We start from the raw sequence: 26,794 nt of genomic DNA, 5'->3' as shown, positions 1-26,794 counted from the left end.
GGCTATGTGGGAGGCAACACACACAAAATGCTGGAGGAACTCAACAGGCTAGACAGCATCTATGGAAAAGAGTAAGGACATCTCCCCTTCCTTTCCAGTCCTGATGAAGGGTCTTGTCCCAAAAAGTCGACTATTCATGCATTTCCATAGATGCTGCCTGACCTGCTGAGTTCCTCCAGCATTTTGTGTGTGTTGCTCTGGATTTCCAGCATCTACAGATTTTCTCATGTTTGGGCTATGTGGGAGGGAAGAGTTGGATTGATCTTGAAGTGAAGCCGTAGAAAAGGACAGCACAGAAACAGGCCCTTCAGCCTGTCTAGTCCATGCTGAACCATTTAAGGTGCCTAGTCCCATCAACCTGCACTGGGACCATAGCCCTCCATACCTCTACCATTCGTGTACCTATCCAAACTTACCTGAAATGTTAATATCGAGCTCGCATGCACTACTTGTGCTGGCAGCTCATTCTACATTCTCATGACCCTCTGAGTGAAGAAGTTTCCCCTCATGTTCCCTTAAACTTTTCAACTTTCACCCTTAGCCCATGACCTCTAGTTGTAGTCCCACCCAACCTCAGTGGAAAAACCCTGCTTGCTTTCACCCTATCTATACCCCTCATAATTTTGTGTACCTCTATCAAAACTGCTCTCAGTCTTCTACCTCCCAAGGAATAAAGTCCTAACCTATTTAATCTTTCTTTATAACTCAGGTCCTCCAGATCCAGCAACATCCTGGTAAATTGTCTCTGTTCTCTTTCAATCTTTCCTGTAGGTAGGTGACCAAAACTGCACATGATACTCCAAATTTGGCCTCACCAACATCTTACACAACTTCAACATAATGTCCCATCTCCTGTACTCAGCACTTTGATTTATGAAGGTCAATACTCTACCTACTTGTGGTGCCACTTTCAATGAATTATTTACCTGTATTCCCAGATCCCTTTGTTCTACCACACTCCTCAGTTCTCTACCATACACTGTGTAAGACTTATGCTGGTTGGTCCTACTGAAGAACCATACTTTAGAAAGGTATTGGCCATTTCCACCCTGGGAGAAAGTTTCTGGCTGTCCACTCAAGTTATGCCTCTGATCATCTTGTACATCTCTATCAAGTTGCCTCTCATCCTCCTTTGCTCCAAAAAGAAAAGCACTAGCTTGCTCAACCTGTTCTCATTAGACATGCTCTCTAATAGAGTCACAGAAATAGGCCCTTCATCCCATCTAGTCTATACCAAGGAATTTAAATTACCTAGTCCCATCGACCTGTACTTGGATCATAATCCTCCATCCCCCTGCCATCCAAAACTTCTCTTAAACATTGAAATCACATCCACACTTTCACTGGCAGCTCATTCCACACTGTCACCACCCTCTGAGTAAAGAAGTTACCCCTCTTCCACATCCTTCCCATAATGGACAGAAGTCCTAGCTCACTCAACCTTGCCACCTGATTGTGCTTCTGATTCTCATAAAACATGCACTCATACCCGCTTTATTAAGCATCTTCGCTCCATCCACAGGCAGCAGGGTTTCCCAGTGGTCAACCATTTTAATTTTAATTCCCATTCGGACATGTCAGTCCATTAACTCCTGTACTGCAATGATGAGGCCACTGTCAGGCTGGAGGAGCAACACCTCATATAACCATATAACAATTACAGCACGGAAACAGGCCATCTCGGCCCTTCTAGTCCGTGCCGAACATATCTGTCTGGGTAGCCTCCAACCCGATGGCTTAAACATCAATTTTTCCAACTTCAGCAATTTCCCCCCTCCCCCTTCACTCTTCTTCAATTCCCTATGTAGCACCCCCATTCTCTTCTCTTTTCCTCACTTGCCTGTCACCTCCCTCTGGTGCCCCTCCTCCACAGTTCTCTCCTATCAGATTCCTTCCTCTCCAGTCCTTTCCCTTTCCCAACCTTACTTCATCCCACCCTCCCCCACCCAGCTGGTTCACCTATCGCCTACCAGCTTCTCCTCCTCCCTCTCGCCACCTTCTTATTCTGGCTTCTTCCCCCTTCCTTTCTAGTCTTCAGCCTGGTAATGTTGACGGTTTATTCATTTCCATGGCTGCCGCCTGACCTGCTGAGATCCTCTGTGCGTGTTGCTCTGGATTTCCAGCGTCTGCAGAATCTCTGTGTGTATGATCTCACGATGCCAGCAACCTTCGCCGTCAAAGCATCCGCCGAGCTGCACATTTTCACCTTCTGTCTCAATTCCTGTAGGATTTCATGAAACAGAATAACTTGCGACAGAATGAGCACAGCCTGAAGAACTTTGACCTCACGGAGTACCGCCAGGTTCTGAGTGACCTTTCCATTCAGATTTATCAGCAACTGATTAAGGTGGCAGAAGGTCTCCTTCAGCCAATGATAGGTAAGTCTCGTCATCAATACTTCCTTATTAAATTCTATTTCTTGCACTTTATTGTCAGCCTGCACTGCACTCTCTGTAGCTGTTACACTTTATTCTGCATTCTGTTATTGTTTTACATTGTTCTACCTCAATGCGCTGTATTTTATTTATTTTATTTAGAGAACAGTGCAGAACCAGCCCTTTCAGTCCAATGAGCCTCAGCACCCAGCAACCCACCTGTTTAACCCTAGTCTAATCACAGGACAATTTACAATGACCAATTAACCTACTAACCAGTACGTCTTTGGACTAGGGAGAAAGCTGAAGCACCCGGAGGAAACCTACGTAGTCATGGGGGGAGCAAACAAACTCCTTACAGATACACCATATTTGAACTCCAGACTCTAGTGCCTCAAGCTACAGTGGCGTCACACTAATCGCAACGTTACCGCGGGGCCCCTGAACTCCTAAATCCCCTAAAGGGCGTAATGATCTGATCTGTATCGACAGTCTACAAGACAAGCTGTTCACTGTACCTGTGACAATAATAAACTAATTCCAGTACCATACTCACCGATCCAGGCTCGAGGCAGTTTCTTACCCCACTGTTATAAGATTATTGAATGGCTTCCTAGTACAATAAGATGGACTCTTGACCTCACAATCTGCCTCATTTTGATCCTTCACTTTATTGTCAGCCTGCTCTGCGTTCTCTCTGTAGCTGTTACACTTCATTCTGCATTCTGTTACTGTTTTACCTTGTTCTTCCTCAGTGCCCTGTGTAATTATCTGATCTGTATGAACAGTGTGTAAGTCAAGTCAAGCTGCTTTTTATTGTCATTTCAACCATAACTGCTGGTACAGTAGACAGTAAAATGTTCCTCCAGGACCCTGGTGCTACATGGAACAATACAAAGCTACACTAGACTACGTGAAATAACACAAAACTACATTAGACTTCAGACCTACATGGGACTACATAAAGTGCACAAAACAGTGCAAGACAGTACAATAATTAATAAACAAGACAATAGGCACAGTAAAGGGCAAATTACAATATAATAATAAATTATGTCAATGTAAACAATGTTTTAGCAGGAATTGAGAAAGAAATGAGCAAAAATTGCGAAGAGATTGGAGTGGTGTTGTGTGTGTGTGTGTGTGTGTGTGTGTGTGTGTGTGTGTGTGTGTGTGTGTGTGTGTGTGTGTGTGTGTGTGTGTGAGAGAGAGAGTGATTGATTGATTGATTGATTGATTGATTGATTGATTGATTGATTGATTGATTGACTGACTGACTGACTAACTGACTGGACTCCAGGAATTGAGGAGTCTAAATGGCTTGGGGGAAGAAACTGTTTAACAGCTTTTAACAGTATTTTAACAGTATCTTGGTACATATGACAATAATAATCCAATTCCAACACCAACACCAAGTTCCATCGCAGCAATCGAGGATTTCAAGTTTAATTAATGAGTTGTATAACTGTATATGGAAGCTATGATTCCACCGTGAAACTCCCAGATTGTCTTACAAACTTACCTGGTTCACTATCATCCTTTTGGGAAAGAAATCCACCATCCTTGTCTAATTCCAATCGAACTGATTGTAAACTGCCCTCTGAAAGGTCTGGCCAACTGGTATTTGTGATTCCACAGCAATGTGGTTGATTTTTAATGTTCCTCAGCAAATGACGAAGTAAATAATTTAAAGTCATAGAACATCACAGCACAGAAAAAGGCCCTTCAGCCCATTTAGTCCATGTGTAGCCCCATCGATGTGCACCTGGACAGTGTTCCTTCCACACCACTCCCATCCTTATAGAGTCATTGACCACCACAGCACAAAAACAAGCCCTTCAGCCCATCTAGTCTGTGCTGAGCTATTAATCTGTCTAGTCCCATCAACCTGCACCCGGACCTTAGCCCTCCATACCCCTCCTGTCCATATACTTATCCAAACCTCTCTTAAGTATTACAATTGAACCCGCATCCACCACTTCTGTCGGCAGCTTGTTCCATACTCGCACCATCCCCTGAGTAAAGAAGTTCCCTCTCATGTTCCCCTTAAATGTTTCACCTTTCACCTTTAACCCATGACCTCTCATTGTAGTCTCACCCAACCTCAATGGAAAAAGCCTGTTTGCATTTACCCTATCATAAGTTTTGTCGGCATGCATTGGTAAGTGGATGTTAATACTGCTGCTTTCCTATGAAGTATCTGCAATGCTGGAGAATGAGAGTATCCAGGGTCTGTCGAGCGTGAAACCCACGGGCTACAGGAAGCGTTCTTCCAGCCGGGTGGACGGAGACGACAGCTACACGCTAGATGCCATGTTGCGGCAACTGAACTTGTTAAACCACACGATGTGTGAGCATGGACTGGATCCGGAGATTATCCAGCAGGTCTTTCGGCAGCTCTTCTACGTCATCAATGCTGTGACGCTGAACAATCTGCTGCTGAGGAAGGACGTGTGCTCGTGGAGTACGGGAATGCAGATCAGGTATGGTTGGTGCAGGATGCCAAGGCTCGACAGAATAATCCCTCCCACCCTATTGTACTTGAAGATTAAGCAAAAATCCAAGCCCAATTAACAAGATAAGAAGTGTTGGTAAAGAAGTTAGTTTGTTATTCCTCATCATCATTATGTGCATGTCATATGATGTGGGTGATCGTGGTCTTTTCATGACCAGGATTGTTCTTGGCAGTTTTTTCTACAGAAATGGTTTGCCATTGCCTTTTTGTGGGCAGTGTCTTTACAAGACAGGTGACCCCAGCCATTGTCAATACTCTTCAGAGATTGTCTGTCTGGCATAGTGGTCATGTAACTGTGACATGATCTGCACCAGCTGCTCATACGATCATCCACCACCTGCTCCCATACCTGCACTTGACCCTGATCGGGAGGCTAAGCAGGTGCTACACCTTGCCCAAGGGTAACCTGCAGGCTCGTGGAGGGAAGGAGCACCTTACATCTCTTTTGGTAGAGACGTAACTCTACCCTGCCATGCAAGTTTGTTAGTGCTTCTAAAAATGCAGGAACTGATTAATATCGAGCATGAATTCTTGAGGTAAATATGATACCAAGATAGCAAGTGTGTGGTAAAATTGAAGTCAGTAGACATTTAAGAAAAGCACTTCAATAGCTGGAATCATTCCTTATGCAGAGGAAGAGGATTGAGTTTGAATCCTAATCAGAATAACATATAACAATCAGCATTAATATCACTGATGTATTACTCACTAGAGTTTAGAAGAATGAGGAGGGATCTCATTGAAACCGATCCGAAAGGCCTAGATAGAGTGCATGTGGAGAGGATGTTTCCTGTGGCGGGGGAGTCTAAGACCAGAGGACACAGCCTCAGAATAGAAGGGCGTCCATTTAAAATAGGATGAGGGGGAATTTCTTTAGCCAAAGAGTGGTGAATCTGTGGAATTTGTTGCCACAGGTGGCTATGGAGCCCAAGTCATTGGGGTACATTTAAGGCAGGGGTTGATAGATCCTTGATTTGTCAGGCAATGAAGGGATACAGGGAGAGAGCAGGAAATTGGAGCTGAGAGGGAAAATGGATCAGCCATGATGAAATGGTGGAGCAGACTCAATGGGCCAAATGGCCTAATTCTGCTCTTGTCTCTTATGGTCTGATATGTCATGAAATGCATTGTTTTGCTGCAGCAATACAGTACAATACTCAATAAAAGTTACTATAAGTTACCATAAGAAATATATTAAAAAATAATTTGTGCAAAAAGTGAGCAAAATATTGAGGTTATAGTTTTTTTATTTAGAGATACAGCATGGTATCGGGTCCTTCCAGCCCAACGAGCCCACACTGACCAATTACACCCATGTGATCAATTAACCTAGTAACCGGTAGGCTGCCTCTACCATCACCGCTGGTGGTGCGGACTGACATAGGGCAATATCTGTGTGGAGTTTGCACGTACACCTTGTGAGACGCAGCACGGTAACAGTCCTTTTTGGCCCAATGTGTCCCTGTGATCTAATTACACCCGTGTGACCAATGAAGCTTCTAAACAGTACACTTTTGGAATGTGGGAGAAGACCAGAGAACCCAAAGGAGACCCACACGGTGACGGGGAGAATGGACAAATTCCTTTCATGCAGCGGCAGGAATTGATTCCAGGTCCTAGACCTGTACTAGACCGCTAACCACTGTTATGGAATTTGTTTTGCAGAAGATTACAGTGCAATAAGGGTGGAGGTTACGTAGCATCCACACCAGGACCACCAGACTCAAAAACAGTTACATTCCCCAAGCAGTGAGGCTGATCAACACCTCCACCCACTAACCCACCCCTCCACACCCCCAACCACCACTACTTTATCATTTCCTGTCGGTCACCTTATGTACAGACACTCCTGTGCCTAGCGTCACTTTCAACCAATCAATGCATATAAGCTATCTTATGCACTTATGCTTCATAATCTTTTTTTATTATTGTTTTCTTTATCTTTTGTGGGTTTTTTTGTGCTGAATCAGATCTGGAGTAACAATTATTTTATTCTCCTTTACACTCACGTACTCGAAATAGCATTGAACAATCTTGAATCTTGGAGACACAAGAGGCTGCCAACACTGGAATCTCAAGCAATACACAGATTGCTGGAAAACATCAGTGGGTTGAGCAGTGTGTTGATCCTTTAAATTCTGTCCCCACCCCCCCCCCCCCACCCCTTAATCCATGACCCTCAGAATCTGACATATTCACCCTGGCAGAAAAATACTTCAACTATCTCCCTTGTCTGACCTAGGCTCTGATGCTCTGATGAAGGTAGAGCAGTAGATGTAGTGTATATGGATTTCAGCAAGGCATTTGATAAGGTACCCCATGCAAGGCTTATTGAGAAAGTAAGGAGGCATGGGATCCAAGGGTGACATTGCTTTGTGGATCCAGAACTGGTTTGCCCACAGGAAGGCAAAGAGTGGTTGTAGATGGGTCATATTCTGCATGGAGGTTGGTGACCAGTGGAGTGCCTCAGGGATCTGTTCTGGGACCCCTACTCTTCGTGATTTTTATAAATGACCTGGATGAGGAAGTGGAGGGATGGGCTAGTAAGTTTGCTAATGACACAAAAGTTGGAGGTGTTGTGGATAGTGTGGAGGGCTGTCAGAGGTTACAGCAGGACATTGATAGGATGCAAAACTGGGCTGAGAAGTGGCAGATGGAGTTCAACCCAGAGAAGTGTGAAATGGTTCATTTTGGTAGGTCAAGTATGATGGCAAGATGTAATATTAATGGCAAGACTCTTGGCAGTGTGGAGGATCAGAGGTATCTTGGGGTCCGAGTCCATAGGACACTCAAAGCAGCTGCGCAGGTTGACTCTGTGGTTAAGAAGGCGTACGGTGTATTGGCCTTCATCAATCATGGAATTGAATTTAGGAGCCAAGAGGTAATGTTGCAGTTATATAGGACCCTGGTCAGACCCCACTTGGAGTACTGTGCTCAGTTCTGGTCGCCTCACTACAGGAAGGATGTGGAAGCCATAGAAAGGGTGTAGAGGAGATTTACAAGGATGTTGCCTGGATTGGGGAGCATGCCTTCTGAGAATAGGTTGAGTGAACTCAGCCTTTTCTCCTTGGAGCAAAGGAGGATGAGAGGTGACCTGATAGAGGTGTATAAGATGATGAGAGGCATTGATCGTGTGGATAGTCAGAGGCTTTTTCCCAGGGCTGAAATGGTTGCCACAAGAGGACACAGGTTTAAGGTGCTGGGGAGTAGGCACACAGGAGATATCAGGGGTAAGTTTTCTACTCAGAGAGTGGTGAGTGTGTGGAATGGGCTGCTGGCAATGGTGGTGGAGGCGGATACGATAGGGTCTTTTAAGGGGCTTTTGGATAGGTACATGGAGCTTGGTAAAATAAAGGGCTATGGGTAAGCCTAGTAATTTTTTAGATAGGGACGTGTTTGGCACAACTTTGTGGGCCGAAGGGCCTGTATTGTGCTGTAGGTTTTCTATGTTTCTATGTGTATGCTTCTCATTTATCAGCCCAGAGAAACCAAGTTTGTTGCATCGAGTATTGCATACCATTCTGGTCCAGGCTCCATAGTAGGAATGATGTCAAGGCTCTGGAGTGGGTGCAGAAGAGATTTATCAGGATGCATGTCTTATAACGGCAGGTTGAGTAGAGAGACAGTATCTTTTCCCAGGGTTGAAATGTCTAATACCAGAGGGCATGTATTTAAGGCGAGAGGGGGTAATTTCAAAGGAGATGTGAGGGCATATTTTTTTACAGAGAGAGTGGTGGATGCCTGGAATGCACTGCCTGGGGTGCTGGTAGAGGCAGGTACATTAGGGATGTTTAGGTGGGCACATGAACATGAGGACATTGTGTAGGAGGAGGGGATTAGTTTAGTTGGCCATTTGATTACTAATTGAATTGGTTCAGCACAACATCGCGGGCTGAAGAGCCGGTTCCTCTGCTGGACTGTTCAATGTTCTGAGTTCTGAAGCCCTCCCTTTGGCAAAGACACTCTAAAACTGGCAACATGGTTGCTTAGTGCGGTGAGATGATCTGTGAGGCCAGTATGTGAAACAAAGGTTTTCACTGTACAGAACCAGAGTCATGTTTATAATCACTGACATATGTTGTGAAATGTGGTGTTTAGTGGCAGCAGCACATTGAAAACATAAAATATACTTTTAATTGCAATAAGAAATAAATATTAAATAAATGAATAGTGGAAATAGAGAGCAAAGTAGTGCGGAGTGGGGGTCACTGTCCATTCAGAGATTGGATGGCAGAGGGGAAGGAACTGTTCTGAACACTGAGTGTCTGTCTTCAGGCTCCTGTACCACCACTTAGTGGAAAAGCCATGACATGGTTGTGAAGAATAGTTGTTTTTATTGTATAATGAGTTGGTTTGTCATTGGGGAGGAGGGAAGGCAAGACATTGAGGAAGAATAATAGGGCATTTAATGGAATGTTTTCAACAAATAATTCTCAATAATTCAACAAATAGCCATCATTTTAAAATAGCTATTTAAAGAATGTCCTCACCTTTTCTTCTATTCCCTACTCTAGCCTCTTACCTCTTCTCACATACTGATCATCTCCCTCCGGTGCCCCTCCTCCTCCCCTTTTCCCCATGGTCCACTGTCCTCTCATATCAGATTCCATCCTCTCCAGCCCTCTACCATTTCCACCTGCTTGGCTTCTCATTCTAGCTATCCTTCTTCCCCTTTCCCTTCCTTTTTTTGTCTGGCATCTTCCCCCTTCCTTTCCAGTATGGATGAAGGGTCTCAGCCAGAAACTTCAACTGTTTGTTCATTTCCATGGATGCTGTGTGATCTGCAGAGTTCCTCCAGCATTTGTGTGTGCTGTAGTTCCATCAGCAGTGATGTTATGAAGTGATGCCTCAGATTTGAGGGGCTGATGGCCTTTCCTTCATCCTAATTCAAAGATTTATATGAGTTTTCCTCAGGTTTATTTAGATTTTTTTCTCTAAAAATATTGTGTAAATAACCATTAGATTTGTTTCGATAGATATAACATCAGCCAGCTAGAAGAATGGTTGCGAGGAAAAAACTTACAACAAAGCGGGGCTGTGAAGACATTGGAGCCTCTAATCCAAGCTGCACAACTTCTCCAAGTGAAGAAGAAATCCACTGAAGATGCTGCAGCCATCTGCTCGATGTGTAAAGATTTGTCCACACAACAGGTAAATGGCCTTTCACTATTCACGTGCTTCTGGCCGAGCTGTCAACCTTCAGCCAGTTCAATGCCTGTTAAGACCATAAGACATAGGAGCCAGATTAGGCTATTCGGCCCATCATATCTGCTCTACCATTTCAACATGGTTGATCCATTTCCCTCACAATCTTATTCTCCTGCCTTCTCTCTGTAACCTTTGACACCCTGACTAATCAAGATTTTATCAACCTCTGCTTTAAATACACTCACATCTGTCTGTGGCAATGCACTCCACAGATTCAATACCCTCTGGCTGAAAAAATTCCTCCTCCATTGTTAAGCACCTTGATGTGGGGTCAGCCATATTGGAATGGTGGAGCAGACTCGATGGGACAAAAGGCCTAATTCTGCTCTTATGTCTTATGGTCTTAGGTGCTGCCTGACTTGCTGAGTTCCTCCATTTTCTATGTGTTGCTCTGCTACGAAGTGTCAGACATGTTAATATCTTGTGCTGACCATATCATCTCCAGAGATCTCCACAATTATGTCAATAACAGTGAGAAGAAAGAAACTGTGATTAATATCAATGAACAGAAGAAGAATGTAGAGGTGGTAGATATTAATTTTTCCAAACAGAGAATAGAGAGATGTTCCTTTAGAATAGAAGTAAGAGGAATTTCTTTAGCCGGAGAGTGATGAAACCGTGGAATTCATTGCCACAGGCAGCTGTGGAGACAAAGTAATTGGGTTTATTAAAAGCGGAGGTTGGTGAATCAAGAACCTATCAGCCTCCACTTTGATGACCTGGCCTCCACAGCCATCTGTGGAAATGTATTCCACACCCTCTGGCTAAAGAAATTCCTCCTCATCTCTGTTCCAAATGGACATCCCCATATTCTGAGGTTGTGCCCTCTGGGCCCAGACTCCCCCAGACCTTGGATGAGTCACGTTTATCTGATTATTATGTATTTAACTCAATATCTGTTGTTCTTTTTTCAAAACAGATTGTCAAAATATTAAACCTATACACACCAGTAAATGAGTTTGAAGAACGTGTAACTGTATCCTTCATTAGAAATATTCAGGTAAGCATTTCATGGATCAATAAGGTGTTCACTCAGAGATTGGAGGCATGAGTGCTGATGCTTTGAGAATAATTTGGCAAGATATTGTCAAAGTTTTTCTTTGAAAAATGCCATTCAATTACTTGACATTACCAATTAAGACAAATTTGCAATTGTGTTGATTGCTGACATTTTATAAAAGGTGAAGTATTTAAGAGGAACACGGGTGGGGGGGGTAGTCAGAGGGTGGTGAGAGTGTGGATGTGGGTTCGATTTCAGCATTTAAGAGAATTTTGATGGATGAGGGCTATGATCCAGAACACAATGAACAACCACCACAGACACATGAATATAGAGGGATGGGTGTAGGCAGAACAGGTTTAGTTTAATTTGGCATCATGTTCAGTATAGACAATCTGGGCCAAAGGATCTGTTTCTGTGCTGTACTGTTTTATGTTCGGAGATCAGATTTATTTATCACCTGTACGTCGCAACTTTTGGTGAAGTGTGCCCTTTGAATGGACATTAATGCAACCTGGGGAGATGCTGGGGGCAGCCTGCAAGTATCACCACACATTCCAACAACAACAATATCTGTTATGTTTCTGGTGGAGAAAAATCCTCAGTTGAGAGCAAAAAAAAAGGAAAATATAACCACACCTCTGTTTCTTTGTGAGAGAGAGGCCCTGCGTTGGTCAGGGTTGACCATGGATATTGCATTCTGGCTGTCTATGTGATACACAAGCCAGGGCAGTACGATATGAAGAGTAAGCTGTTATCCATGTAACAGCTCCCCTCCCCACACAGCTGATGGAACGGCAGAGACCGATACAGTTTGCCACCAGCGGCTTCTCAGGGGTTGACAGTCAGCATTGAACTCAACATAGGATTGCCTTAAGGACTCCAGCTCCAGATTTTTCCCTCCAGGTTTGCTTCTGAAGCCTTCCCCAAGAGTGGGTATAGTCGCAAGGCAGCGGAGCTCGGAGATCAGAGTTTTCCTCCTTCTCGATGAGCTGCCAACAATGGCTGAAGGAACCTATATGTCCAGGGCAACTGGTTTTAAGGTGTTAGTAACCTGCCTTTGCCCCTTCTCCTGTCAGTAGAAATTGTTCTACCGAGTTTAGTAGCTAAGCCGCCCGCGATGGTCAAGAGCTGGGCTTGGTTGTCAGAGACTGTTTGAGACACACACCATTAGGAGCACTTAATAGGTAGTGGGAGCTCATCCCCACAATCGATCCTCCCCCCCCCCCCCCGCCAAACGGCTATGACAGTCGTAAAGAACCTTATTGTATATAAACATGTATAAGTGCATATAATGTGCTGGCATTGGAGAAGGTCCAGAGGAGGTTAACAAAAATGATTTCAGAAATGAAAGGGTTAAAGTATAAGGAGTGTTTGATGGCTATAGGCCTGTACTGACTAGAGTTTAGAAGAATGTGGGGGATTCATTGAAACCTATCGAATGTTGAAAGACATAGATAGAGTGGATGTGGAGAGGATGTTTCCTATAGTGGGGGAGTCTAGGACCAGAGGACACAGATAGAGTGGATGTGGAGAGGATGTTTCCTATGATGGGGAAGTCTAGGACCAGAGGGCACAGATAGAGTGGATGTGGAGAGGATGTTTCCTATGGTGGGGGAGTCTAGGACCAGAGGGCACAGATAGAGTGGATGTGGAGAGGATGTTTCCTATAGTGGAGAGTGTAGAACCAGAGGACACAACCTCAGAATTGAGGGTTGTTTATTTAGGTGAGAGATGAGGAGGAATATCTTTAGCCAGAGGGTGGTAAATCTATGGAATTCATTGCCACAGACAGCTGCAGAGGCCAAGTCATAGAGTATATTTAAAATGGAGGTTGATAGGCTCTTGATAGTCCGGCAAAGATGATGGGAAGAAAGTAGCAGAATGGGGTTGAGATGAATAATAAGTCAGCCATGATGGAATGGTGGAGTAGACTTGAATAGCCTAATTCTGCTCTTATCTCACGGTCTTATGCTTGTGCAGTAGAATTTACTTATGTATAAGTATGTTCTTGTGGAGTAAAACTTGCGTGTACTAGTGTGTAGCTGTGCTGTGAAATTTACTTGTATAAAAATACATGTGTGTGTACCTGCTCTGTAGAACTGATCATTGTTTTCTCCCCATACAGTCCAGTTTACAAGACCGCAATGAACAGCCTCAACTATTGTTGGACTTCAAACGCATGTTTCCCGTTATGTTCCCATTCAACCCTTCGGCACTCAACCTGGACAGCATTCACATCCCAGCAAACCTGAACTTGACTTTCCTCATCCGAGTGTAGAACAAAGGGTTTCTGTGCACATTTACAGGGAGGGAGGAAACCTGAATGTTGCTGCATCTCAGTGATTATTGGAACAATGAATCACACAGGCATATCAAAACTCGAAATAACCCATCATCGTTGCGAATAAACGTCTCACACAAACCATTATAATTCATTTAGATGGAACGTCATGCATCTGCAGTGATAGACAATGTCTTATTTTTATAATTAACAAAGCAATGACAACTTGAGTAGAATATAAAAACAGAGAAGACCGCACCGCAGATTTTGATACTTAGGACCCATGTAAACTTTATAACCAGAAGAGGAAGAGGCTGGATTCACAACTTGATTTCTGCATGTTTTGCAACTCATCTTTGGCTTCTTGTCACAATTCGGGTCTGAAATGGAAGAGCCCACTTTGCATTCCTAATACATGCAGTGGCAGAGCATTTTGTGGTTGGGTGGAATTGTTCTCTGTCACCATACGAGGAGACATCATCAATGCACTGTTAATTGTGGTGTCCTCCGAATACTTGGCCTTTATAAATCAGCTGATTGGTCGTCATTACGGAAACTCAATTGTGACGTAGGGAGGAAGTCCCTGATTGGTTGTGTGGCAAACTTTGTGCATTGTAGTCTGGAATTATGCCCGCATTGGCTCATAAATAGGATCGAAGTCTATTTGAATGTTTACAAGATTGTTTGTGGAAAACTATGGTTCTAGGAATTCTCTCGTGAGCATTTCTGTAAACAGACATGTAGACCTTGATCCTATTTATGAGCCAACGAAGGCAAAATTCCAAACCACAACACACGAAGCTTGCCACACAACCAATCAGTGATGAGATTTCCTCCCCACATCACAACTGAGTTTCCGTCATGGCCCATGCATTCAGAAGACACCACAATTAACAGCTCACTGGTGATGTCTCCTCGGTTGGTGATGAAACATTTGCAAGTAAATTTCCAAGACTGGAGAACAGTTCAAACCAACCATCAACCACCCAAGCTACATATTTTCTGAATTATTTCCAGTGTATTCTATAGAGATACAATCTAATTTTTCAGAGAAATTATAGAGAGGAATAAACAAGCGATGGTTCAGGCCAAGACCCTGAGACCCTACGTTAGGACTGGATTATCAAGATGGTCCAGTACTAATGTAAAGGGTCTCAGCCTGAAATTCAACTGTTTATTTCCCTCTATAGATGCTGCCTGACCTGCTAAGTTCCTCTGGCATTTAGTGTGTGAATTTCCATCATCTGCAGAATCTCTTGCGTTTGTGTTGGGTAAGGCTGGGATTTGGGTCTGGTCAATACATACAGCCAAACTAGGGTTAATATCACTTTTCTATTAGTCTAATCCAGGGGTTGACAGCCTGGGGTCCATGAACTCTGTGGTTACTGGTAGGGGTCCATAGCCTAAAAAGGGTTGGGAACCCCTGGTCTAATCTATTTTCCCCTCGTTTATGCTGGTGTGGATATGTTTTGTCACTTTGTTGTTTGAGAAAACCATGCTTCTATATCTGAAACATGGGCAAAGCGGTATTGAGCAGTTTTCTGCAAGCTTCCTCTGTGAGCTTGTAATGAATAACTTAGCTCTGTATCTGTGCCTTGCTTGTTGAAGGACCAATTTGATTGTGTCCCCACATAACCCCCAGAAATGATCACCATTTCAGTTGGTGACGTTGGTATGATGCATCATATCACAACCACAAAAGCTTCACAGCTTGTGAGATGGTGACAGTGCAGCATTCTTGGTGAACAGATTTATTGATCAATTGTGATCTGCAGAAACTTCCCCATTGTGTTGCAATTCAGAACATTGCCAATCGTTACTAGTACACATCCTGCAATATCTAACACCTGAAAGAGGTCTCTTTTACAGAGACAACAGAACTACACTGGCAAAGTCAGTATCGTCATATTTAAATCACTTTCTTCTTAAGCCCATCACCCCTACAGCCACCAACAGCAGTCTTCTGACCTGGGCCAGTTTTTCAAGTTGTGTCCAGGTGTAACTCATCTTCGAAGATCCTTCCTCTTGCAGGGATGAGGCCTTTGGAACTTCTGTTGGCTTTTCTGTAACTCTGGGTCTTTACGGGATAGGTTTGCTAGCCCTGCGCCCAACCCTCCCCCTTTCACAGCCGGGCTTGGGACCATCCATGGCAGAATCATATTTAAATCGAGCAGACATTTATGAATTGAATATAGTTTACTGCCATTTTATAGAGGGTTGCATTTCACTTAACTGTCCTGTTCTGTCCCACAACAACATCCAATGTGTGGGAAGCATGTGCCTTTTACACCTCTGACTAAATCACTCCAATACCTAGTCCTGAATTTCCACTTGCATGTTCCTGTGTTGAATTTGTTGCAGGAGAATTGATTACTGTTGCCACAAACACAGTTGTGGACATACGATGTGTATTCATATTACACACATGGTCTGTAAAGGGCACTGTGTATGAATTCTCATTGTCAGTCATTATTCTATGAAGCCAAGCTTACAGCTCCATAAAAATCTCAGAGAATTCACACACGCTCACAAGCAAAATACTTGATCCTCATATTTCCTACTCCAACTTCTCCAGCTGCTCTTCCCACCTCTACATTGGAACAAGGAAGTGGAAGCCCTGAAGAGACAAAGATTGAATTCTGAGACTTGAACTCTTCATTCCCTTCGCAGTGTCTAATGAAAACTACACTGGATAATGGAACTGGGTAAAATAATAAAGTATTTGTGGTTACAAAAGAAGATATTAAAGTGCTGTGTTCAAATATTGACAGATTACATAAATGTATTGCGAAAACATTTCTTTGTAATATTTTAAGTTAGGTAAATTTGATGTTTTCATAGTTTAAAAGTCATTTATTTTTAATTTAGATTTATGAAAGAGAAACGATGGTATAAGTATAACTTTATTAAGTTGCATGAGAAAGAGAGGCAGCATTATGTTCAGATATTGTTGGAAGAGAATTAAGCACAATTGGTGTAATTAAAGACTGTTTTGCACAGACTGTTGTACTGTTTAAATCTGACTTGTGTGTCCCTGAGGAACAAAGTGATTCATTTATTCAGATGGGTTCAGCATAGGACATATCAGATGTTCTGAAGACTGGATGGGAAAACGTCTTCATTCAGCAAGACAATATCAACTCAATCTCTATTCTGTGGAGTTAGAGCATACAAGAGTACAGCACGGGAACACAATGTTGTGGCAAACCAATTAAATTAGTAATCACGTGGCTAACTAAGCTAATTCCTTCTAGTGGCACAATGCCCAAACCCCTCAATTTTCCTCACATTTACGTGCCTATCTAAACATCTTTTAAAAATCTCAAATGTATCTGCTTCTACCATGCAGCGCATTCTAGGCACCCATCTCTCTCTATGTAAAAAAACAATTGCCCTTCACATCTCCTTTGAACTTGCCCCCTCTCACCTTAAATGCATGTCCTCTGGTATTGGACCTGTCAACCCTGGGGAAATAAGGTACTGTCTGTCTATTTTATGCCTCTCCTAACCTTTAACATAGGTTTAACATAACTTCCCATCTTTTGAACTCAATACATTGACTAATGAAGGCAAGTATGCCACATGCCTTCTTACCCACCCTATCGACCTGTGTAGCCACTGTCAGGGAGCTATGAACTTGTACCCCAAGATCTCTGCTCATCAACACTGTTAAGGAATTTGCACTGAACAATGTGTTGTCTCTTTACAGGTGCCCTACCAAGTGCAACACTTCACATTTGGCCGGATTAAACTCCATGTGTCAGTTCTCTGCCCATATCTGCAAATGATCTATTGTATTCTTTACCAGTCATCTATATTATAACCATATAACCATATAACAATTACAGCACGGAAACAGGCCATCTCAGCCCTTCTAGTCCGGGCCGAACGCTTACTCTCGCCTAGTCCCACTGGCCCGCACTCAGCCCCTAACCCTCCATTCCTTTCCTGTCCATATACCTATCCAATTTTACCTTAAATGACAATACCAAACCTGCCTCTACCACTTCTACTATGCAGATGTATGCATAGTAGAAGTATGCAGATGATACTAAGGTAGGTGGCGTTGTGGATAATGAAGTAATTTTTCAAAGCTTGCAGAGAGATTTAGGCCAGTTAGAAGAGTGGGCTGAGCGATGGCAGATGGAGTTTAAAGCTGATAAGTGTGAGGTGCTACATTTTGGTAGGAATAATCCAAGTAGGACATACATGGTAAATGGTAGGGCATTGAAGAATGCAGTAGAACAGAGTGATCTAGGAATAAATGTGCATAGTTCCCTGAAGGTGGAATCTCATGTGGATAGGGTGGTGAAGAAAGCTTTTGGTATGTTGGCCTTTATAAATCAGAGCATTGAGTATAGGAGTTGGGATGTAATGTTAAAATTGTACAAGGCATTGGTAAGGCTGAATTTGGAGTATTGTGTACAGTTCTGGTCACTGAATTATAGGAAAGATGTCAACAAAATAGAGAGAGTACAGAGAAGATTTACTAGAATGTTACCTGGGTTTCAGCACCTAAGTTACAGGGAAAGATTGAACAAGTTAGGCCTTTATTCTTTGGAGTGTAGAAGGTTGAGGGGGGACTTGATAGAGGTATTTAAAATTATGAGGGGGATAAATAGAGTTGACGTGGATAGGCTTTTTCTATTGAGAGTAGAGGAGATTCAAACAAGAGGACATGAGTTGAGACTTGGGGGCAAAAGTTTGAGGGTAACATGAGGGGGAATTTCTTTACTGAGAGGGTGGTAGCTGTGTGGAACGAGCTTCCAGTAGAAGTGGTAGAGGCAGGTTCGGTATTGTCATTTAAAGTAAAATTGGATAGGTATATGGACAGGAAAGGAATGGAGGGTTATGGGTTGAGTGCGGGTCAGTGGGATTAGGCTAGAGTAAGTGTTCGGCACGAACTAGAAAGGCTGAGATGGCCTGTTTCCGTGCTGTAATTGTTATATGATTATATGGTTACTGGAAGCTTGTTCCACACAGCTACCACTCTCTGAGTAAAGAAATTCCCTCTCGTGTTACCCTTAAACTTTTGTCCCCTAACTCTCAACTCATGTCCTCTTGTTTGAATCTCCTCTACTCTCAGTGGAAAAAGCCTAACTACGTCAACTCTATCTATCACCCTCATAATTTTAAATACCTCTATCAAGTCCCCCCTCAACCTTCTACACTCCAAAGAATAAAGACCTAACTTGTTCAATCTTTCCCTGTAACTTAGGTGCTGAAACCCAGGTAACATTCTAGTAAATCTTCTCTGTACTCTCTCTATTTTGTTGATATCTCTCCTATAATTCAGTGACCAGAACTGTACACAATACTCCAAATTCGGCCTTACCAATACCTTGTACAATTTTAACATTACATCCCAACTCCTATACTCAATGCTCTGATTTATAAAGGCCAACATACCAAAAGCTTTCTTCACCACCCTATCCACATGAGATTCCACCTTCAGGGAACTATGCACCATTATTCCTAGATCACTCTGTTCTACTGCATTCTTCAATGCCCTACCATTTACCATGTATGTCCTACTTGGATTATTCCTACCAAAATGTAGCACCTCACACTTATCAGCATTAAACTCCATCTGCCATCGCTCAGCCCACTCTTCTATCTGGCCTAAATCTCTCTGCAAGCTTTGAAAAACTACTTCATTATCCACAACGCCACCTACCTTAGTATCATCTGCATACTTACTAATCCAATTTACCACCCCATCATCCATAAAACTAATCCTCATATCCTCTGCAAACTTACTACATTTTCATCCAGGTCATTTATATACATCACAAACAGCAGAGGTCCCAGTACAGATCCCAGTAGAGCACCACTTATCTCAGACCTCCAGCTAGAATAAGTCCCTTTGACCACTACTCTCTGTTTTCTACGGGGAAGCCGGTTCTGAATCCAAACAACCAATTTGCACGGACTTTAAACTTAATCTTCTGTATGAGCCTCCCATGAAAGACTTTGTCAAATGCCTTACTAAAATCCATGTAAACATTTTATCCATGTTTGGCTCCATCATGGGCACTAGCCTCCCCAGCATCCAGGACATCTTTGAGGAGTGATGCCTCAAAAAGATGGCATCATCATTAAGGATACCCATCATCCAGGACATGCCCTCTTCTCATTGCTACCGTCAGGGAGAAGGTACAGGAGCCTGAAGAGGCACACTCAATGTTTCAGAAATGGCTTCTTCCCCTCTGCCATCAGATTTCCGAATGGATAGTGAACCCATGAACACCACCTCACTACTTTTTCTTTTCTCTCTCTTTTTGCACTATTTATCTAGTTTAACTTTATGAAGTTAAATTAAATAAGTAGTTTCAAAAAGAGAGAAAAAAGATGTAAAAACTTACTGTAATTCAGTTTATTATTATGTGGTACTGTTGCAAACCAGCCAATATTGTGGTGAACCAGCTAAAAAGTATATCAAAAACACCCTCAAGCTAATCCCTCCTACCTACACAATGTCCATATCCCTCCATCTGCCTTACATTCATTTGCCTATCCAAACGTCTCTTAAAAGCCTCTAATGTATTTAATGCTTCTAATGTATTTGCCTTTGCTACCATACCAGGGCAGCGCATTCCAGGCATCCACCACTCTTCCAGTAAAAACCTACCCCTCTCATCCCCTTTGAACCTACCCCCCTCACCTTCAATGCATGCCCTCTGGTATTAGATATTTCTACCCTGGGAAACAGATACTCCCTACCGACTCTATCTCTGCCTGTAATAAACTTATAAACCTCTATCAAATCTCCCCTCAGCCTCTGATGCTCAAAAGAAAACAACCAAAGTTAATCCAGCCTCTCACGATAGCATGTATCCTCTAAACCAGGCAGCATCTCGGTAAGTTTCTTCTGCACCCTCTCCAGAGCCTAACATCCTTCCTATCGTGGGGCAACCAGAACTGTCTGCAATTCTCCAGATCTGGACTAACAGAGTTTTATAAAGTTGCAACATAGCCTCTTGACTTTTGAACTCAATGCCTCGACTAATAAAAGCAAGCATTCTATTAGCCTCCTTAACCATCCTATTGCCCTGTGTAGCCTCTTTCAAGGAGCTATGAACTTAGATCCCAAGATCTTTCTGCTCAGCAACATTGATCTTGCCCTTGACACTGTCCTGTCTCCTTCCATTTGCCCTACTAAGGTGCAACACCTCACATTTATCTCTGTCTACCATTTCTCTGCCCAAATCTGCAACTGATCTATACCGTGCTGTATTCTTTTCCAATCCTCTACACTATCTGCAACTCTACCAAGCTGGGTATCACATTTTCACCCAGGTCATTTATAAACATCACAAACAGTAGAGGTCCCAGCACAGATCCCTGTGGAACACCACTAATTACAGACCTCCAGCTCGAATAAGTCCCTTCAACCAATACCCTCTGTCTTCTATGCACAAACCAGTTCTAAATCCAAACAGCCAATTCACCACTCTCTCTTCACCTTGTCAAGTTGATGAGGTACAACCTGCCATGCACAAAGCCATGCTGGTTCTCCTTAATTAGGCCATGAGTTTCCAAAGGTTCTTACATCCTATCCCTAAGAATTTTCTCCAGCAATTTCCATACAATTGACATGAGTCTCATCAGTCTATAGTTCCCAAGATATTGCCTTGTTCCCTTCTTAAATAGAGGTACAACTTTAGCCACCCGCCTGTCCTCCAGGTCCTCGCCTGTGCCTAGAGAGGACACGAAGTACTGGTGAAGGGCCCAGCAATCTCATCTCTTGCCTCTTCCTATAACCTGGGGTAAATCCCATCAGGCCCTGGGTACTTATTCACCTTACTACTCATTAAGATCCCAGCACTTCCTCCTCTTTGGCCTCTAGATACCCTAACGTATTTATACCCTCAGCACTGATTTCCTGGTCTTCCAATCCTTTTACTTGGTAACTACTGAAACAAAGTGCTCATTGAGTATCTCACTCACACTCTCCCCATCCAAGCAAATGTTCCTCCCTTTATCCTTGAGTGGTCCTACTCTCTCCCTACTATCCTCTTGCTTTTGATACCTCTTTCAGAACCCTGGACTGTAGTCCATCCAGTCCAAATGACTTATCTACCTTCAGAACTTTCAGTTTCCCAAGTAATAGCAACTGCTCTCACTTCTGCTCCCTGACAGTCTTGAACTTCCAGCATTACACTGGTGTCTTCCCCAGTGAAGACTTATGCAAAGTACTTCTGATATCAACTCTCGCCTCTCTTTTACTCTTTATATATCTGAAAAAAACTTTTGTTCTCCTCTTTGATATTACAGACCAGCTTACTGTACCTTCATATTTCATCTTTTCCCTGTTTATGGCTTTCTATTTGTCTTCTGTTGGATTGTAAAAGCTTCCCAATCCTCTACCTTCCCACTCATTTTTGCTCTGTTTTATACTCTCTCTTTTGCTTTCTGATGTGTTGCTATGGAAACAATGTTTTCAACTGAAATTAAGGGGAGAGGGACAGTACAAAGGTTTAATATTTAAACACAGAATGGAATTATTATAAACACGAGAAATTCTGCAGATGCTGGAAATCTAGAGAAACACACACAAAATACTGGAGGAACTCAGCAGGTCAGGCTGCATCCATGGAAATGAACAAACAGTCATCACCCTCAACAATTTATCCTTTGGTTTCTCCTAATTTCTCCAGACCATGGGCACCCGCAGGAGCCGCGGTTATGTCTGCCTTTTTGTTGGCTACCTAGAAAAGTCCTTGTTCCAAGCCTTCCCTGGTAATACTCCCCAGCTCTTCCTCCGCTACATTGATAACTGCATTAATGGTCCTTCATGCACCCATGCTGGAGCTCGTCAATTTCATCAACTTTGCCTAAAAGTTCCACTCTGCCCTTAAATTCACTTGGTCCATTTCTGACACTTCCCTCCTCTTTCTTGATCTCTCTGTCTCCATCTATGGAGTCGAACTGTCAACTGATATCTTTTCTAAACCTACTAATTCCCACAGCTATCTTGACCATACCTCTTCCCACCCTGTCTCCTGTAAAAATGCTACTCCCTTTTCTCAGTTCCTTCACCTCCGCTGCATCTGTGACTGGGCTGAAACTTTCCTTTCTGGGACATCGGCGACATCCCACTTCTTCAAGAACAGAGTTTTGCTTCCTCCATTATTGATGCTGCTCTCACAGGCATCTCCTCTATTTCATGAACATGCACGCTCACCTCATCTTCTTGCCTCTTTAACAGTGATAGAGTTGTCCTTACCTACCACCCCAAGAGCTTCCACATCCAAAAACATCATTCTCCACAACTTCTGCCATCTCCACTGAAATCCAATCACCAAACACATCTTTACCTTCCCCACCCCCCCCCAACTCACTGCTTTCCACAGGGATCTCTCCATCTGTGATCCCTTTGTTCTTTTATCCCTCCCCACTAATCTCCAGCCTGGCACTTATCCCTGCAAGTGGTCAAAGTGCTACACCTGCCTATTCACCTTCTCCCTCACCTCTATTTGGGGCCACAAATAATCCTTCCAAGTGAGGCAAGATTTTACCTGTGAATCTGCTGGGATTGTCTATTGCATCTGGTGCTCCCAATGTGACCTCCTCTACATTGGTGAGACCCTTCGTAAACTGGGAAATCACTTTTGTCAAGCACTGCCACTCCATCCGCCAAAAACAGAACTTTCTGGTGGCCAAACATTTTAATTCCAATTCCCAATCCCATTCAGACATTTTGGTCCAAGGCCTCCTCTCATGCCATGATGAGACCATCCTCAGGATGGAGGAGCAACACCTCATATTCCATCTGGGTCCAACCTTGTGGCATGAACGTCGATTACTCCTTCTGGCAAAATTTATTCCCTCCTCCTCCCTTCTTCTATTCCCCACTGGCATTTTACCTCTTCTCATCTGCCCTTTGATCCTCTCCTCCTTCCCTTTCTCCTATGGTCCATTCTCCGGTCCTATCAGATTCCTTTGCCTTTCCCTTTCCCAACCACCTATCACCTTCTAGGTATCCTCCATCCCCTCCACCTACATTTTTATTCTGGTATCTTCCCCTTTGCTTCTCCTAATGAAGGGTCTTGGCCTGAAATGTCGACTGTTTATTCATTTCCATGGAGGCTGCCTGACCTGCTGAGTTCCTCCAGCGCTTTGTGTGTGCTGCAATGCAATTATTAACTTTATTAAAATCTTTACTTAAAAATTAATACTTGGTAAAGTTACAAAATAATGAAGTCTTTTAAATGTTCTGAGTCACAGAAGAGAATGTTTGAAGAGAGAAGTGATTCTTTACTGCTTAGAACATCACACAGTACAGGCCATTTGGCCCACAATGTTGTGCTGACCTTTTAACCAACTCTAAGATCAATCTAATCACTTCCTTCCCACATAGCCCTCCATTTTTCTATCATCCATATTCCTAACTAAGAGTTTCATTTTCTGTGATAATGTTTTTCTGCTGCTATGCGCCTTCTGTCGTGTCTGACTGTTGGTACCCTGTTTTGCACCTTGGCCCTGGAGGAAAGCTGTTTCATTTGTCTGTGTTCTCAGGTATAGTTGAATATGCCATTAGGGAGATTGAACTTGGACTTCAATCTCCCTAATGTAACCGACTCTACCATGTGGACAGTAATATTCCACATTCTGAAATTTTAGCTCGACTGTGCACTGAACTAGTCATAATGTCTCAAGATTGAAGATTGTTTAATATCATTTCCAGTACACAAGTGTAGAGGAGAATGAAATAATTGTTACTCCAGATCCAATGCAGAACAAAGAAAAAAATCACAGTAAGATAAAGGAGGACAATAATAATAAGAAATATAATTAAAATAATAAATTTAAACGATGCTGGAGAGGTGGTACTAGGAGACAATGAAATAGCAGATGAATTTTATAAACATTTTGCATCAGTCTTCACTGTGGAAGGCACTCACATTATGGTGGAAGTTCCAGGTGTCAGGGGCATGAAGGGTGTGAAGTTCCCATAATTAGAAGGTTCTTGGGAAACTGAAAGGTCTGAAGGTAGATAAGTCACCTGGACCAGATGGTGCACACACCAAATTTCTGAAAGAGGTGGCTGAAGAGATAACAGAGGCATTAGTAATGATCTTTCAAGAATCACCAGATTCTGGAATGGTTCCGGAAGACTGAAAATTGGAAATGTTACTCCCCTTCATAAAGGGAGAGAGGCAGAAGAAAGGAAATTATAGGCCTGGTAGTCTGACCTCAGTGGCTGAGAAGATGTTGGAGTCAATTATTAAGGATGAGGTCTCCAGGTACTGGGAGGCACATGATAAAATAGGCTGTAGTTAGCATGGTTTCATCAAGAGAAAATCTTGCCTGACACATCTGTTGGAATTCTTTGAAGAAATGGCAAGCACGATAGACTGTGGAGAACCAGTTGATGTTGTGTACTTGGATTTTCAAAAGGCCTGTGATGAAGGTACCAGTCCATGAGGCTGCTTAACAAGCTACAAGCCCATGGTATTACAGGAAAGATTCTAGCATGGATAAAGCAGTGGCTGATTCGCAAAAGGCAAGGAGTGGGAATAAAAGGAGCCTTTTCTAGTGACTAGTGGTGTTCCACAGGGGTCAGTATTGGGACTGATTCTTTTTAAGTTATATGTCAATGATCTGGATAATGGAATTGATGGCTTTGTTGCAAAGTTTGCAGACGATATGAAGATTGGTGGAGGGGCAAGTAGTTTTGAGGAAATAGAGAAGCTACGGAAGGACAGACAGATTAGGAGAATGGACAAAGAAACGGCAGATGGAATGAATACAGTGTTGGGTGTGTATGGTCATGCCCTTTGGTAGAAGAAATGAAGGGGTTGACTATTTTCTAAATGGAGAGAAAATACAAAAAACTGAGGGCAAAGAGACTTGGGAGTCCCTCTACAGGATTCACTAAAGGTTAATTTGCAGGTTGAGTCGGTGGTAAGGAAGGCAAATACAATATTAGAATTCATTTCAAGAGGACTAGAATATAAAAGCAAGGATGTAATGTTGAGACTTTATAAAGCTACTAGTAAGGCCTCACGGAGCATTGTGAGCAGTTTTGGGCCCCTTATCTTAGAAAGGATGTGCTGAAACTGGAGAGGATTCAAAGGAGGTTTATGAAAATGATTCCAGGATTGAATGGCTTGTCATATGAAGAGAGTTTGATGGCTCTGAGCCTGTATTCACTGGAATTCAGAAAAATGAGGAGTGACCTCATTGAAACCTATCGAATGGTGAAAGGCCTTGATAAAGTGAACGTGGAGAGGATGTTTCCTATGGTGGGAGAGTCTCAGTCCAGAGGACACAGCCTCAGAATAGAGGGATGTCCTTTTAAAATGGAGATAAGGGGGAATTTCTTTAGCCAGCGAGTGGGGAACCTGTGGAATTCTTTGACACCAGCAGCTATGCAGGCCAAGTCTTTATGTATATTCAAGGCAGAGGTTGATAGATTCTTGATTGGTCAGAGCACGAAGGGATACGGGGAAAAGGCAAGAGATTGGGGCTGAGGTGAAAATTGGATCAGCCATGATGAAATAGCAAAGCCATATGTTGTGAAATTTGTTGTTTTGCAGCAGTAGTACATTGCAACACATAATGATAAAAACTATAAATTACAATAAGTACTAATAAAAGAAAATTAAAGTAAATAAGTTGTGCAAAAAGAGAGGAAAGTAACTACTGAAGTGGTGTTCATGGGTTCATTGTCCGTTCAGAAATCTGATGACAAAAGGGACGAAACTGTTCCTGAAATGTTGAGAGAGTGCCTTCAGAGAGTACCACCTCCTTGATGGTAGCAATGAGAAAAGGGCATATCCTGAGTATTGGGTGTGTATAATGATGGATGCCACTTTTTGAGGCATTGTTCTGGATTCTGGGTAGGCTAGTGCCCATGATGGAGCTAGCAGAGTTCAAAACTTTCAGCAGGTTTTTCAGATCCTATCAGGTGACATACTAAGTCTCCTAATGAAATATAGCTGCTGTCATGCCTTTTTGTAATCGTATCATTATGTTGGGCCCAGGATAGATCTTCAGAGATGTTGGCACCCAGGGTCTTGAAACCACTCACCCTTTCCATTTCTGATCCCTCGATGAGGACTGGTGTGTGTTCCCTTGAATTCCTCTTCCTCAAGTCCACCATCAATTCCTTGATCTTACTGAGTGCAAGGTTGTTGTTGCACCATTTAACCAGCTGATCTATCTTGCTCCTGTACACGTCCTCATTACCAACTAAAATTGTCCAACAATAGCTGTATTGTCTGCAAATTTATAGATGCCATTTCAGCTGTGCCTAGCCATATAGTCGTGGCTGGCCACAGCTGTACATCAGGTGACTCTGACAGGAAATGATAGTGTGGTTGGGAGTACTCCTCATTACTCATTTCCAAAGAAAATGGGAACAACAATGAATGAACCAGGTGGTCCCTGACTGTAATTTGTAC

General features: G+C 43.0%; 1 protein-coding gene across 1 annotated transcript in view; it reads left to right on the top strand.

The window, feature by feature from the left end:
• Positions 1–14,151, top strand: part of myo5b (myosin VB) — a 288,715-nt gene extending 274,564 nt beyond the window's left edge. The window contains exons 35-39 of the mRNA XM_073064077.1: positions 2,228–2,378; positions 4,573–4,858; positions 9,867–10,041; positions 11,018–11,098; positions 13,227–14,151. Coding sequence (XP_072920178.1) covers positions 2,228–2,378; positions 4,573–4,858; positions 9,867–10,041; positions 11,018–11,098; positions 13,227–13,379 — 846 coding nt within the window. The 3' untranslated portion in view covers positions 13,380–14,151. The remainder of the gene's footprint in view (positions 1–2,227; positions 2,379–4,572; positions 4,859–9,866; positions 10,042–11,017; positions 11,099–13,226) is intronic.
• Positions 14,152–26,794: the final 12,643 nt, after the last annotated feature.

Source organism: Hemitrygon akajei, chromosome 13, assembly GCF_048418815.1.
Source record: "Hemitrygon akajei chromosome 13, sHemAka1.3, whole genome shotgun sequence".
Taxonomy (NCBI): domain Eukaryota; kingdom Metazoa; phylum Chordata; class Chondrichthyes; order Myliobatiformes; family Dasyatidae; genus Hemitrygon; species Hemitrygon akajei.
Note: the sequence above shows the minus strand (reverse complement) of the source record. Positions and strands in the feature narration are given on the sequence as shown.